At 40.4% G+C, this 15,715-nt stretch overlaps 1 protein-coding gene across 1 annotated transcript; it reads left to right on the forward strand.

Annotated features, from left to right (window-relative positions):
- Nucleotides 1-1,000: 1,000 nt before the first annotated feature.
- On the forward strand, nt 1,001-15,089 carry LOC131253432 (protein trichome birefringence-like 35). The gene is made up of 6 exons (XM_058254419.1): nt 1,001-1,313; nt 4,632-4,908; nt 5,707-5,878; nt 12,040-12,236; nt 13,066-13,218; nt 14,449-15,089. Exons 1-6 carry the CDS (start codon nt 1,097-1,099, stop codon nt 14,777-14,779), a joined length of 1,347 nt encoding a protein of 448 aa, XP_058110402.1. The 5' UTR covers nt 1,001-1,096; the 3' UTR covers nt 14,780-15,089.
- Nucleotides 15,090-15,715: the final 626 nt, after the last annotated feature.

The following is a 15,715-nucleotide window of genomic DNA, read 5'->3' on the forward strand; positions in this document are numbered from 1 at the left end:
AGTCGTGTAAAACCCATACATTGAATACAGACCGTTGGATGCAAGAGTCCCACCGTTGATCCACTCGCTATCTCGGTCTCAGCTCGGTCATCTCTCCCATTTACGACTCCGACACGTGGGGAACGCGTATTGCGTGGTGAATCCAACACGAGGAAAAAGCGAGGTGGTGTAAGGATTTTACAGGGCCCAACGTAATATATGTGTTTTATCCACGCCGTCCATCATTTTCCCCATATCATTTTAGAGTATTAGATAAAAATTGAAGCATATACGAAGTTGAAATGGACCACATACAGGAAAAAGTGGGGGTTGAACGCCTACTGTTGAAAGCTTCTAGGGCACTATAGAAGTTTTGGATCAAGGTTATATTTAAGTTTTACTTTCATCCAGATATGTGGGAACTTATGAACAGGTTGGATGAAAAATAAACATCACCGTCGGCCTTAGAAATGTTTCAACGGATGGATGGATGTCATTATCCCTACTGTTTTACGTGGTGTGGTCTACTTGAGATTTGGATATGCTTCAATTTTGGGATCATGCACTAAAATTAGTAGAAAGAGAGGGACGGACCGCGTGGATAAAACACATACATTACGGTGGGCCCCACAGAGTACTTAAACAACGAAGCTCCACGCAATTCGCGTCCCAAACGTGGCCTGTTTATAAATGAATGGGCTAGATTTAAAGGGTCAGATGATCTTCATGGTGAGGTCCACCATTTATATGGTATCAGATGTCCTACAAAAGAGGCGAATGTTAGTTCTTGCTCCCACCTAATCAGCGCTCCAGATCTCTCCTGCGCATGCCGAACTGAGACGGTTACCGCGACTCTTGTTATAACCCTACGCGCGCAAGTCAACCTAGTATGGTCAGTCCAACATTCGTCTACCCCTTGGAACTGATGGGAGAATGAGAATCAAAACGTCAAAGAAAAACAAAGAAAAGCACATAGAGCCAGACATCCAAGAAAAAGAAAGACAATCAGAGAGAGAAAGAAAAAGAAAGAAAAGCACATAGAGCTAGACATCCAAGAAAAAGAAAGACAATCAGAGAGAGAGAGAGAGAGAGAGAGAGAGAGAGAGATTATAGAAAAATGCAGAGATGGAGACAAAAGAAGACTCCATTTCCTCTCTTTGCTCTTCTGTTCTGTGCTTTCATTGTAGCTTCCATCTTCTACACTGAAAGCAATAGAGAAATCCAAATCCAAGTAGAGTCTCAAGCATCTGTTACTGATGTCACTTCCCATGCCTTGTTCACTGCTTCTCTTCCCACCAACTTCTCCAATCACTTTCCCAAGAGATTGTATTCAGGTGAATCTTGAACTCTTCTTAGTTTGTTTGGATCTCTCTGTTTATTTATTTATTTATTTTTTTGCCTTTTGGGTTTCTTCTGTTTGTTCTTTTGATCTGTTTGAGAAATGGGTTTTGGATTTTGATGTGTTTTGAACCTGGGAGGCCCCCACATTTGACGTATTCATTACACCCTTTCTCTACTTTTGGTAATAGCATATAGTGGTTTTTTGTTTTTGTTTGATACGCGTAGGAGTTATTTCTTTGCTAGTCCTTTTTTTTTTTTTTTGGGTCAGTTGGGGAACTGGGTTTTGAATTTTATGAAGTATGGATCATGGATTTGCTTATTTACCAATGTTTTGATTTGATGGGGTTTTTGAATTTATTGTGGGATGGTTTGTTTGAGCTAACAGAAATGCCAGGCCTACTCGTAGGACTTTCCCATTGTGTATGAGATCCGGTGCCTTCATCAGGTGGGTCGTACCATCTGTGTGGCATGGCGTGGTTTGATAATTAGGCTTGGTCCAGTCACTGGGTGGGTTGGGCTTTTATAGGAAAACTGTGTTGGGGAATCGCGGAAGCACACAGAGGTAATCAAGCAAAGTATTCCAATAGCACAAACATGCCCAATCACAAAGACTCCGAATTTAACGTGGAAAAACCCTTTCGGGAAAAAATCACGGCACTTATATCACTATGAAAGCAGAAATTACAAGAGATAAAGAGAATACCTGATGAGAACAAGCCTCGAATCTCCCCTTACAAGCCCTTGAAAACTATAGGAACGAATCAAAAAGCCTTGAGATACTCCCCAATCCCGATTACACCCCTATATGTAGCCTTAAGGATAATCACAATCAAAATCGGAAACAAATCCTGCAGATACGCAAATTTGCGTGACTTTGTGCATTCGTTCGATGGCACCTTCTATGGTACTTCGATGACATTGATAGACCATTGATGGCTTCAAACTAACAACCAAAACGTTCCTACGATTAAACATGATTTTTCTGGATTTTACCGATGGCATCGAACATGCCTTCGATGTCATCGAACAACCTTTGATGGCATCGACTAGCCTTCGATGGCATTGAACAGGGCACCTAAAGTGTCCAGCAACCAACTCGATAAATTTTGGATTTTACCAATGGCATTGAGCCGACTTCGATGTCATCGAAGCCTGCTTGATGGCATCAAACTGTCATCGACATGCATGTTGATTTACAGATTTAAGACATTAATCAACAACAAATTGGGCATTAGAAAGAATAACTAACGGTTCATGCTCGACACATGTATGGATATGCCCCAACTGATGATGGGTCCTTTATGATTTTCAGGCAATGCTATGTTCGTAGAGGGGCCTATCCGATGAACAGGCCTGATTTTACATAAGATGTGCCAAGCAAGGGCAGGATTTGAAATTTTCTCAAGGGTAGCCTTATAGGTCTCTTTGATCCATTGTGGTGATTGTTACAAGGAAGAGGAATGCTTCAATGCAGCACTAGAAGTTCATGCCGTTCCCTTCTCATCGCAGACATCACTTTATGAAATGATCAGGGATGGATGGTTAATCTTGTGGGCTACCACACAGATGGGGCATCCCAAAAGCCAGGGGTTTGGACTCTGGTAGTTGCCCTATCTTGCCAGCATGAGGAATGTCAAGAGGAACCGTTGACATTTAATCACAAAAATGCACAAATGGATGTTTGGTGTTGTTCAATTGCTGTGATATTTGGCCCACTTTACTATCCACGTGGTTGCCTTCAAGATCAACTGTCTTTATCATTCATCGCAAATGTTTACCATGTGAAACCATGAGGGACCTGCACATCATTTCAATGATGCTAGCCACAGAGTAGCATCTGTTTTAGGAACCTATTCCATACAGGTGGGACCATGGTTCAGAGATCCTATCTGTTGATGGGTCCAATCATGGTCGGACCATACCCAAAAGTATTCCTTGATGAGACAATCCTAATCCTTCTATCAGTGGCTTGCTAAGGGCAATTGACAGTTATAGTACAGCAATTCTCTACATAGAATGCAAAGAAGGCCAAAGGTTAGATGGCTGGGGTCTTCCAATATGGGATACTTTTGGTGCATGGTTAATCCAGTGTTGCCATCGGATAAATGGCCTGGATCAATATCCATGTGCTCTGCTTGTCCTGGTCAGTCTCTTTAGGACGGTACAAATATTCTAAGGCTTGGGAGTTTATAGATCCTCTGGTTCTAGGAAGGTTGGATTACTGTGATATACTGGGGACATGGATTTTGAATTTAATGAAGGTTGGATTGGTTTATTTCATTTATTCTTGTGATGAATTTTGAACAAAGAAGGTTGGATGCATTTAACTCCTTTATCTGAGTTGTCAGTTTTGAATTTTAGGTAGATTGGATTGCTGAACTTCATTTATTGGAGTGATGGCTTTGAATTGTAGGAATGCAGGATTTGTTTATTTGATCCACTGGAGTAATGGGTTTAAATGTTATGAAGGTTGGATTTGTTCCCTTCATTTCTTGTGATTTAGGCTGTGTTGGCACCTGCGAGGAAAATATACTCTGATAAAATAAATTCCTTGACGTTTCCTATCATCAAAGTCATATAAGCATGAATAGCTGAATTTTTGTTATAAAGTGCCACAATATCTCCTTGTTATCCCACAAAAAGCCATCCTTTTGCCGAAGTGGCTGTAATGATAGCACATGTCGGATGATGTTTTCTTAATCTTAGAACACTTCTCCGACAGGTTCCAAACAGGGCAATAGTGTCTTTGTTTAAACTATTGGACCATTGTGGATTGAGTTTCAGGAAAGTTGAATTAATATTTGATTGGAGTGGTGGATCTTTGACATTAAGACTCGCTGAACCGGTCTGAACAATTGTGGTGATATGTTTTGAGTTTTAGAAAGATTGGGGTGGTATATTGATCTGTGGGTTTAGATTTTTTTTTTTTTTTTATGGATTCATTTATTGGATCTATTGGAGTGATGCAATTTGAATTTCATGAAGGTTTAGATTGTGTCCTGCCCTTCTTCCTTTCTTTTGATGCCTTGAACAATTAAAGGTGATGAGTTTTCAGTTTTATGAATGCTAGATTAGTTTCATTTATCTATTGAAGTGAGAATTTGAATTTTATGAAGATTGGATTGGTTTCTTCATTTCCTTTATTTAGTGTCTTTATTTGAACTCTAGGGCGATGGATTTTGAGTTTAAGTTTGGAAAACTCTGGGGTGATGTGATGTTCTTTGAATTTCATGATTTGGAATCATTTGATTGCTTCTCTATGATTTAGTGTTGTTATTTGATCTCTTGGAATGATGGGTTTTGAATTTTAGATAAGTTGGACTGGTCCAAAGCATGTAGTTCGAGTCGAAACTACAGCATCCACGACGGATGGATTTCTTCAAAGGGGAAACCAGATCTAGAGAGTGGAAGCCCAACAAGGTGTGATGTATTTTCGGGAAGATGGATCATTGACAATGCTTCACATCCGCTCTACAACGAGGGAGATTGCCCATATATGTCAGATCAGTTAGCTTGCAGGAAACATGGCAGGCCGGATTCAATGTACCAGAAGTGGAGGTGGCAACCTCATGACTGTAACTTGAAGAGGTAAGTACAACTTCCTGGTTTGAACTTGTACATGCACAAAATTCAACATTCTTTGGACATGGGAGGTAATATTCTTTTCATTATATGTTAGTTGGGCTAGACTGTTGGGAGCATTTGCCAGACCTTACTAAATTTTGATGACTCCTTCACTGTACACATGGCATACATGTACAATAATCCTGGCTGTTCAAATCACTGGCCTCATGGTAGATGGAGCATGGACCAAAATTAATGTTGATTGGACGATCTCAACTGTCCAATTGGTGGTTATCAATGTGTGGTCAGGAAAGGGAATGATCAACTGTCCAACCTCAACAGGTGAAATAAGATATCTGGGATTGTCCAATCTATATTGGCATCGGTCTATGCTCCATCCAAAATGAGGCCCATGATCTGGATGGGGGGTACTTGTATGTGCCACATATATGGTGGATGAATTGCTAAAATTTACTAGTTGTGGGAAATGCCACTGTGGTCTATCCATGCTTGTTTTAAACATAGTTCTGTCTTGTGGCATGGAAATGACTCAACATTTTCACAGGAAAAAGGCGTTTGTTAGGTTATCAACAACTACATTCTTTTGGGTGTATGCTAGTTTTATAATTTGGATATATTGCAATGTATCTTTTTTCCTTTCAATTTGAAAATCAGCTATCCATGCTTGTTTTAAATATAGTTCTGTTTTGTGGCATGGTGACTTTTCCGCAGGAAACTCATTTTCCGGATTTCTTTTGGGTGTATGGTTGTTTTGAGTATGAAAATGTCTTATGACTTCTTACTTATTAATTATTTTTTAAGGTGGAATGCAATTGAAATGCTGGAGAAATTAAGAGGCAAAAGGTTGATGTTTGTTGGTGATTCTCTCGACAGAGGACAGTGGATATCCATGGTTTGTTTGTTACAATCAGCCATCGGGAATGGTAGCAAATCCATGTCACCCAATGCCCGTCTCACCATTTTCAGGGCAGAGGTAAGCTGAAATATATCCTGGAATAAATGAATGAGTACATCACTTGATTGCTTTTGGATACATTAATGCTTTGAATTGCTAATATTCAATTTAAATAAGAGGAAATGATCAAATTCTAATGTTGTTGCCGAGTATTCGTAGTGAAATCAAACCCTCAAATTGCACATACCTTCCTTTCAAGGCCAACCTGAAAGTGACATGGTTGCAATTTGGAGCTGAATCTGTCAAATATTAATGCTAAGGTAAATGCAATTTGTTCATTTCTACTTCATTAAATAAATTGTTGATATTCAATTCAATAGTGGATCCAAACACACCAAGGTGACCATGTTGAAGTATCTCCAAGTAACAAGTGAGACGATAAGGGGACCTTCCCGTTCTAATCTCACTTGTGATCTGGGCCAGCGAGTTAAAAAAGAGAAACACGTTTAATGTTGATAACACCAAGTTCAATAGATATACTTCGAAAGTGCTGCCAAACATGATATTTACATGACTTTACAATGAATGAGGAAACATGACTTGGTCTTTTAAATGTTATAGATAGAACATGCATGCACATAGATGTGGTCATTTTTGTGGCCATGTGCACATGTTTGTAGAAATGTGCAGTTATGTATATTTCTCCCGACGGCGCCACGTCCAACTGTTTTAGCTGTTGGTTGAAACATTCCAAGTTTGTAGAGTTATTGTCGATCAATGTTCAGTTTTCAGAAAACGGCTATGCCATGCTACTACATTCATGGTTCTCATCTACCGTCCAATAGATACCATGCTTTGCCACTTGGTACTTAGCGGTTTGACTAGCAACTACCCCTCCATGGCCCTTTTCTTTCTCAACCTTTGGGGAGGACGTGTAATGGATGAGCTGGGGCCTGGGAGTCGATCTGAGGTGGGACCATGTTGGCATGTGAGTGGTGTCAATGTGAGTCTCTGCCCATGCTGGCATGTGAGTGGGTAAAGCAGGATGGTTGATGACCGGCGGACAGTCACAGACATCTGATTGTAACTTCTGCCTATCTGCCATTTAAAATCCTACCCAAATTGTTGGAAGAAGGCTAAGATAATGATGATGATGCATGCCCATGGATGATTTTCACCAACTTCAGTCCTTGCTCTATCCTTGGACAATTTATAACTGTATGGCGTTGGTCCTCAAAATGGACAGTGGCAGGTCCTGTCCTCTCCCTGAGTAAGCTCCCATGGGACCAAATAGTATGGTAGGTAGTGCACAGAATATGAAGCAGGGATTTCGTTTATTTAATAATTGAGTCAACAAGAATGATGGACAGATGAATCTGTGCAATAATTCGAACACCTGATTCAAATTTTTGGGTTTGAAGTCATGTTAAAGCTGAACTCTTAGTTGAGTCACACCACTTATTGGAGCATCGTACTCCAACTTAATCCAAACTGAGGATTAATAAAGAACTTATCTTTCCAAAAAAATAAAGATAAATAAATAAATAAAGAACTCATCTTTTATCCATCATTCACTGTACATCCATAAGAGTGTGATTGTGTGCACTTGTGTGCTCGTGCACGTGTGTGTGGGGATGGTTATGGCATGGGTGACCAGGTGGGTGGTGGGCGTGAGGGTGAGTGGCTGGATGGCTGTGTGTAAGTGATATGTTGCACTGCCATTCATTGATCCAAACTGTTCATTGATTCATACCAACTAAGGATAGCTGTGGTTTAAAAATCATGCCAATTGGATATTTAACATCCTGAAACCATCCATTGTTTATGAGCGATAGATCATATGTATTGCATCATCAAAACAATTGCTTCTTTGGGATCATAAGCAATCTATGTTTGGACCTGTTGCATGAACAATTCTAAATGACAACGGGAACTATCTTGTTTCTCTGTTTGATCTTAACTGCCCGTTTTCATGATATTGATTGGATGGTGAGGATTTCCAAATCGTCATGATTTTTTCAGCATGGCTTGACCCCAATAGTATGGATGAATGAAAGGTCCATATTGATGTTTGGCTGTCCACATTGATGTTTGGCCATACCACATGTCATCTAAAAGCTTTGGGGACATTGCTAATATCCCCATGACGGTGGGGACATTAGCATTTCCCTACATTCCCTACATTTAAGAGAGAGGCTCGATAATAAGTCATCCAACTGGTTCGATGATAAGCTAACGTCAACCCAGTGGATGGCTCTACCATGAGGATCACCTCATGCAAAAATCAGCCCATCCACTAATCAGGAGGACAACACTTGTATTTTGTTATTTATTAGTGGCTATACATTACATTCTGTTGTGTGGGCCACCTGATGAGTGGATTCATATGATTTATGCACAAGGTGATTCTCATGGTGGGGCCAACATATTGGATGGGTGGATGTCGCATGTACATGAATATGATAGGTTGGAGGTTATCCAGTTACACACACACAATTGATGGAGAAATATAAGGAGAGGAGGAAGGATGTCTTTTTGGTCTTTATTGACTTAGAGAAAGCATATGATAAGGTCCTAGAGAGTGAATTTGGTGTGTTAGGAAAGAAAGGAGTTTCAAGAGTATATATTGACGCCATTAAGGATGTGTATGAGGGAGTGGTAACAATTGTGAAGACCACTAATGTAAAGAAAAGCAAGTTCCCAATTACTATAGGTTTGCACCTGGGATCGGCATTGAGCTTGTACCTTTTCGCATTGGTTATGGATGAATTAATGAGGCATTTGCAGGAAGAGATCCCATGGTGTATGTTGTTTACAGATGACATAGTTTTAATTGACATGACAAGGGAGGGCTTAAACACAAATATAGATTTATAGAAGTATGCTTTAGAATTTAAATGATTTAAAATTTGTCAAACTAAAATATATTATATGGAGTGCAATTTTAGTAACAATACGACTGAAAAACAAGGAATTTGTTAAGATTGTTGACAGTCCACTCTTTCTAATTCCAACCTTTTATTTTGATAAAAAAAATGTTAACCATGACTAAATTATCATTTAATTCCATCACAACTATAAAATCCTTTAAGTCAATTATAATTCACCCTATTCATGTTAGAATCACAGACTTTGAGCTCATTTGAAAGCTAACTCAAAAGGCTTTTCAGACATCATCAATTTCAAGTCTTTCAAATGTCATTAGGCACAGTATTAGATATTACTAAGGGTGGCCGTCATGGCCATTATGATACAGGCCGCTACAGACTTGTAATGGCCCTGTAATAGTCCTTTTTTTAAAAATAAATAAATAAATAAATAAAAATGATACAGGCCGCTAGGGTGGTTGTCATGGCCATTATGATACAGGCTGTTATGGCCCTGTAATTGCCGTTCTCCAAAGACGAAGTAAAAGCTGCTATCAACTCGCTTCAAGTGGACAAGGTGCCCGGTCCCGATGGCTTACTGATTCGCTTTTTTCAGCATTTCTGGGAGATCATTAAAATAGATGTTTTGAAGTTCTTGGCTGAATTCCACGCGAGAAGCAGGTTATCCAAAGACATTGGATCCTCATTCATTGCTCTTATTCCAAAGGTCGCGGGTGCCACTTCCTTCAGCGATTTTTGTCTTGTCAGTCTGATTGGAGGCCCTTACAAAATTCTGGCGAAGGTTCTAGCGTCCCGCCTAAAGAATGTGATCGGATCAGTGATCTCTCCTAATCAATGCACGTTCGTCCCGGGTAGACAGATCACTGATTGTGCTTTGATAGCCAATGAATGCCTCCATTCCTCTTCTCGATCTGGCTCAAAAAGCATATTTTGCAGCTTGGATGTCGAGAAAGCGTATGATCACGTCGACTGGGAGTTTCTTCTTTACATGCTAAAGCAGATGGGCTTCGGCGATAAATGGTGTTGGTGGATTGCTGAGTGCGTTCGATCTCCCCTTTCTATATCCTTATCAATGGCTCGCCGAAAGGCTTTTTCAAGAGTCACGGGGGTATCAAGCAGGGGGATCCTCTATCCCCGTTTCTCTTTCTTATTGTTGTCGAGGCTCTGTCTAGGATGCTTCACAAAGGGCAGGCAGAAGGCATCCTTTCTGGCATCAGCATTGAAGGAAAGCCCAATCAGATCTCGCACGTTTAGTTTGCGGATGACATCCTCATCTTCTCTAAGGCCTCTCCTAGTAAAATGGACAACCTCCGCACGGCCATCCGTTGTTTCGAGATGGTCTCGGGCTTGCGAATTAATATGGCAAAGTTCAAGATGTTCGGGGTGAACCTAGCAGAAGAAGAAATCCAGGCTTTTGCTCTCAGTTTAGGTGCTGCGCAGACTCCTTCCCGACATCATATGTGGGGCTGCCGCTGGGGCTAGGTGCGCCTCCTAAATCGGCCTGGAATAAGGTAATCCTTAGATTCGAAAAATGTCTCACCAAATGGCAATGCCGCTTCCTCCTACTTGGTGGTCGTCTGTCTCTCATTAAATCCGCCCTTTCAAATTTGCCGGTTTATTTCATGTCCCTATTCAAATGCCCTACCTCAGTCCTAGCAGCCATCGACAAGCTGAGATGTGACTTCCTATGGCACGACAAAGAGAATCCCAAGAGATTTCATCTCATGAATTGGAAGCAAGTATGCAAGCATTATCAAGAGGGTGGAGCAGGCATCAAGGATCTCAGCCGCATGAATAGGGCTATGCTTGGGAAATGGATCTGGAGGTTAGGATCGGAAGACGGTAGTTTGTGGAGTTCGATAATCAAGTGCAAATAAGGAAGATCGCACGGGGGCTGGTGGACGAATCCGTCGTCTAAGTATAAGGCTTCGATTATCTGGAACATCATTCGCCATCAAAAAGTGGTTCTCAGAGATGTCGGTTTTGAGCTCGGAAAGGGCAACAAAATCAAATTCTGGAAGGATATTTGGGTAGGTGACAGCCCCCTCAAAGACGTGTTTCCCTCTATTTACAGATTGCTCCTCAACTCAGACATCTTGGTGGCTGACTGTTTCTCCTACATAGAAGGAAAGCTGGTCTGGGACATCTGTTGCAGAAGACATCTCGAAGACTAGGAGATTCCTGACTATGCCAAGCTGCTGGAATGCGTCTACAGGACCAGTCCTAACCCCATTGCTGAGGATAAAATTATTTGGAAATCAGACAAGTCCTCGCGTTTCACAGATAAATCCTTCTACAATGCTCTCGCCCCTCTTCAAACTCCGCTCTTTGCCCCCCTTCACCACGTTTGGTTCTATTCAGCTCCCCTCAAAATTCTAGCTTTTGCTTGGTTGGTAGCCAACAAGAGAATTCTGACTGTAGACAACCTGAGGAAAAGAGGGATGGTGCTACCCAACATCTGCCTCTGCTGCATGAAGGAAGCGGAATCAGCCGACCATCTCCTAGTCCACTGCCCTTTTTTCTATTTCATTTGGACAGATTTCACCAGAAGGTTCAATATTCATTGGTGCATCCCTGGGTCAGTCGATTTGCTGCTCAAAGCCTGGCACAGCGTCAGTTTAGGGAAGCCAAAAACTCGGCTTTGGAAAATGGCCACCCTCGCCATTTGGTGGTCAGTGTGGCTGGAAAGAAATGATAGATGTTTCCGTAACTCTTCCTCCTCCGTGGAGAAAGTTGCCTTCAAAGCTCTCAACTTGGTGATTGAATGGGCCACGTATGACAGCTCCTTAAGGGAAGCGGATTTTATTTTCCTTGTTGCTTAATGGCTTACGCCAGCTCTGCGTAGCCTTTTTCTTGGCTTTTCCCTTTTTTTTTTTTTTTCTGTTCTTGTTCTCTTTCTCTTGTAGTTTTCGCTCCTTTTAATGAAATTGCGTTAGTCTTTTTTTTTTTTTCAAAGGAAGAAAATGTATTGGCCCATAACGGTTCGTTACTGCCCTGTATTGGCCTGTTTATTATTTATCAGAATGGCTACTACAGCCCTGTATCGCATAACGGCCTACGTAACCGTTTTTGAATAACATGATAAGTAGAAATAAGTACTGAAATTAAGGTTATGTTTAGACCATGCATAAATAATTTTTTTTTCCTATAAAAAGCTATTCAATATATGAAATATTTCAATAATATTTACCATATGGGCCCACCAATTGATTAGACAGTTTCATGGACCCAATCCATTTGTTGGATATCTGGGTCATGGCTACTTTTGGGCTGCATAAAAATCATTTGGATGATTCTTGTTGATATGTAACTACTGATTTATGCTGAAGTATGTATACATGTGTGGCATAGGAATACAATGCTTCAGTTGAGTTTTACTGGGCTCCGCTTCTCGTGGAGTCAAATTCCGACGATCCAGTAAACCATAGAATGGCTGATCGGATTATCCGGCCAGATTCAGTTCTCAAGCATGCATCCGAGTGGGAAAAGGCAGATATACTGATTTTTAATACGTACCTATGGTGGAGACAAGGGAATATAAAACTTCTGTGAGTATGATTCTCATGCTGATTCATTTAGAATAAAGAGATGTGAAGAAAGAAGGGGAAAATCTAAATGCATTTGAAAACAGTTCATGATTTCTAGGATTTCTACTCATAATATAATTTCCAAAAATCATAAAATGGTACTCCTGTGGATATTAAAGAGGTCTTTCTTTTCAATATAACACAAGACCCCATTTTGCAATATTTGGAAATACTACTAAGGGTGCAATTGGTTGCACCAAATACCATCAAATTTTAGGATATTTTGCACCTTATTTGACTGATTTATCATGAGATATCAAGAAATTTCATGACATTTTGTGCAACCAAACACACCCTAAGAGAGAAATTTTAAAATGATAAATTATTTTTCTCCGCTTCTAAAGTGTTCATGAGCCAAACACAGTAAATAGTCCATGTCAGCTGGGTGCCACCACATATTTACATCCATCTGCAAATGAGACAGACTGGGCGATCTGCCCATCCTATTCATGGATCTTTTCCATTTGATGCTGACCATTCCTTTTGTAGGCCAGCCAGTCAGATGAATGAGATCATGGATCAGTGAGATTTTTTTTTTTTTTTTTTTACTGTGGTTGATTCGGAGTGGGACTGACGCAATGGAGGTCAGGATCATTAACCACTGTGCCATGTATCCCCATTCTTGTGGTGCTCAATTAAGGAGAGGGATGCATGGAGCTGTGCACCTTCCTGCTCAATTGATAACCTCAAAAAATAAAATCATGCTGAAAATTATTTTTTTTCAATCTCCAACTGCACAATGTCCTGAATTTCGTTTCCATCAATTTAGAATGGCTTTGGGGTGATGCAGATGGAGCAGCGATGAAGATGGAGTTTGTGAAGAACTAGATGGATTGGGAGCCATGAAGTTTGCTATGGAAGCATGGGCGGATTGGGTGGATTCCAATGTGAATCCCCTTGAAAAAAAGGTCTTCTTTGTCACCATGTCTCCTACACATCTTTGGTGAGTGATTCTGTCTTCCCCTTATTTGTGATGATTGATTATATATGAAGAAAATTCTGGTAGATGTCACTAGTGTTAGTAGTACCGGTATCGTTACATGTATCGCTCGCTAGGGACATGGAAACATGTATTGATATTGCCAATACTTGGAAATGCATCACTAGACTGAGGAAAACATGGGAAATTTGTGGAAATTTTCAATGAATCTCAGGAGATGCTAAAATATACATATGTGCATATTTAGGAATCAAATAATTGCAAAAAAGACACATGCATAATAAGTTTTCCTTTAATGGGGGCCTAAAAGCATGTATCACGGACTCGGGAAAACATTGGGGAAACATGGGGAAAATGGTGGATCCATCCATGCATGCATGCATGCATATACATACATATATACAAAACACATGCATGATCCATCCATCCATCTAATGATCCATGCGTGCATATATACATAAATACACTAACACACACATGCATGATACATCCATCCATGCATACATACACACATCCATCCATCCATCCATGCATGCATGCGTGCACACACATACATGCATTTCATCATACAACCATACATCCATAAAAAAATAGAAATGGAAATTTTATTTAATAAATAGATTTTTGGCAATATTGATACATTTGCGATACATTGATTATATTTATTGATAATATCACTGATGCATTGGCGATACAAATGACATCTGGAATTTATACAGTTGAAAATATCACAATACATTGGTGATACTTTTCGATATATCGGCAATATATCATTGATACCTAGAATTTTTTTTTACTATCAGGATTATTGGTATCACCAAGCTGGCAATATATACTGATGACATCAGCGATATTATTAATAATATTGCTGATACTTGGAACATTGGATGTCACTGAATTTCAATGTAATTTGACAAACTTCATTGAATTTTGGTGAAGTATATATACTGTTGCTAATGTGCATGTAAAAAAGAAAAAAGAAAAAAGAATAGTTTAACACAAATAGCTTGGTCCAGGTTGTTTGGAACTGAACTTCTTTTGCTGATACCAAAACCAGCCTTGTATATTTATACAAGTGAGCAAACACACTCAAAATCTCACTCATTTGTCTATTTTGGGAGTTTGCAAAAGCAGAAATATTCAGACATCTACCATTTTGGATTAGAAAGTTGCAATATTGTAACTTTCCTTGATGAATATGGACTTATATATACTAGTATTTATGGTCTGCAGGAGTCGGGAGTGGCAGCCTGGGAGTGATGGGAACTGCTTCGATGAAAAGACTCCTATCAACATGGACGGTTATTGGGGAAGTGGGTCCGATGGGCCTACAATGCGCATGGTCGAGAGTGTTTTGGGCAGGTTAGAATCGAAAGTTTCCATTCTCAACATTACTCAGCTCTCAGAGTATCGGAAAGATGGTCACCCGTCCATCTACCGGAAATTTTGGGAGACATTGTCACCACAGCAGTTGTCGAATCCGGTGAGCTACTCTGATTGCATCCATTGGTGTTTGCCTGGTGTCCCTGATGTTTGGAATGAACTTCTCTTCCATTTCTTGTAAACCATTAACCACGTATGTTATATTAATGAAAGATCCATAGATGTAAGTCCCAAAATGGCACATGTCATGTGTGTGTGTGTGAGATCTGGGCAGTTCATCAGGTGGGCCCTTGTTGAATGTCCCCTAAATTCAGGCTGATCAACTTGTCATGCTAGCTTTGTGGATGAGGTCTGAATTTTGATGTACATGTATGACACTCTTGATAAATGGCTAGTCCTGATTTTTTGTTTTGAGTATATCCACTGTGGGACCAGCCTAACAAACGGCCGGGATCTTGCACGTCGACAGGCACCCATGTCTGGTTATTGGTTGTGTTCACACAAACTTGCAGCTCTTACACATTGCTTGGCTAGTTTAACCATGTGGGGAAAAAAAAAAAGGCTAATTCCCTACTTCTACGAGGGGTATCATGCAAATCAGGGTAATTATGTTATGATCACATCCTTGGCTGCTGAATTTGTACAAGTGGGGCCCATTCTGGTGATCGAGACCGTTGATTGCATACTCCAACATCATCTTAACTATTCAGTGGTTGCAGATTATGTACACGTTGGATGGATGGATGGATGGAAGTCCAAGGAGTTGATGCCTAGGATCTTTGGATTTCGGATATCTTTTTCCCAGTCCATACATGGTGGGCCCCATCAGATGAACAGTCTGGATTACTGAACTATGGGCCTCGTTTCACAGAACAGCACCTATGCCACTCTGTACAGATGATGCTTGTGATAAAGCTGTAGCCGTTGATATCATAGACCTTACTGTTAGTGACAGATGTCTTCAATCTGTCAGTTTGGCTCGATGACTTCGAGCAAGCTTCGAGGTCATCGAAGCCGGCTTGATAACATCGATGCCATCGAATTTTTTCAGGATTTTTTTACCCTTGCTCGCTGGACATACTTTGGCATTTTTCGATGACATCAAAGTTAGTTCGAT

This window comes from Magnolia sinica, chromosome 8 (genome assembly GCF_029962835.1).
Source record: "Magnolia sinica isolate HGM2019 chromosome 8, MsV1, whole genome shotgun sequence".
In the NCBI taxonomy this organism is placed as follows: domain Eukaryota; kingdom Viridiplantae; phylum Streptophyta; class Magnoliopsida; order Magnoliales; family Magnoliaceae; genus Magnolia; species Magnolia sinica.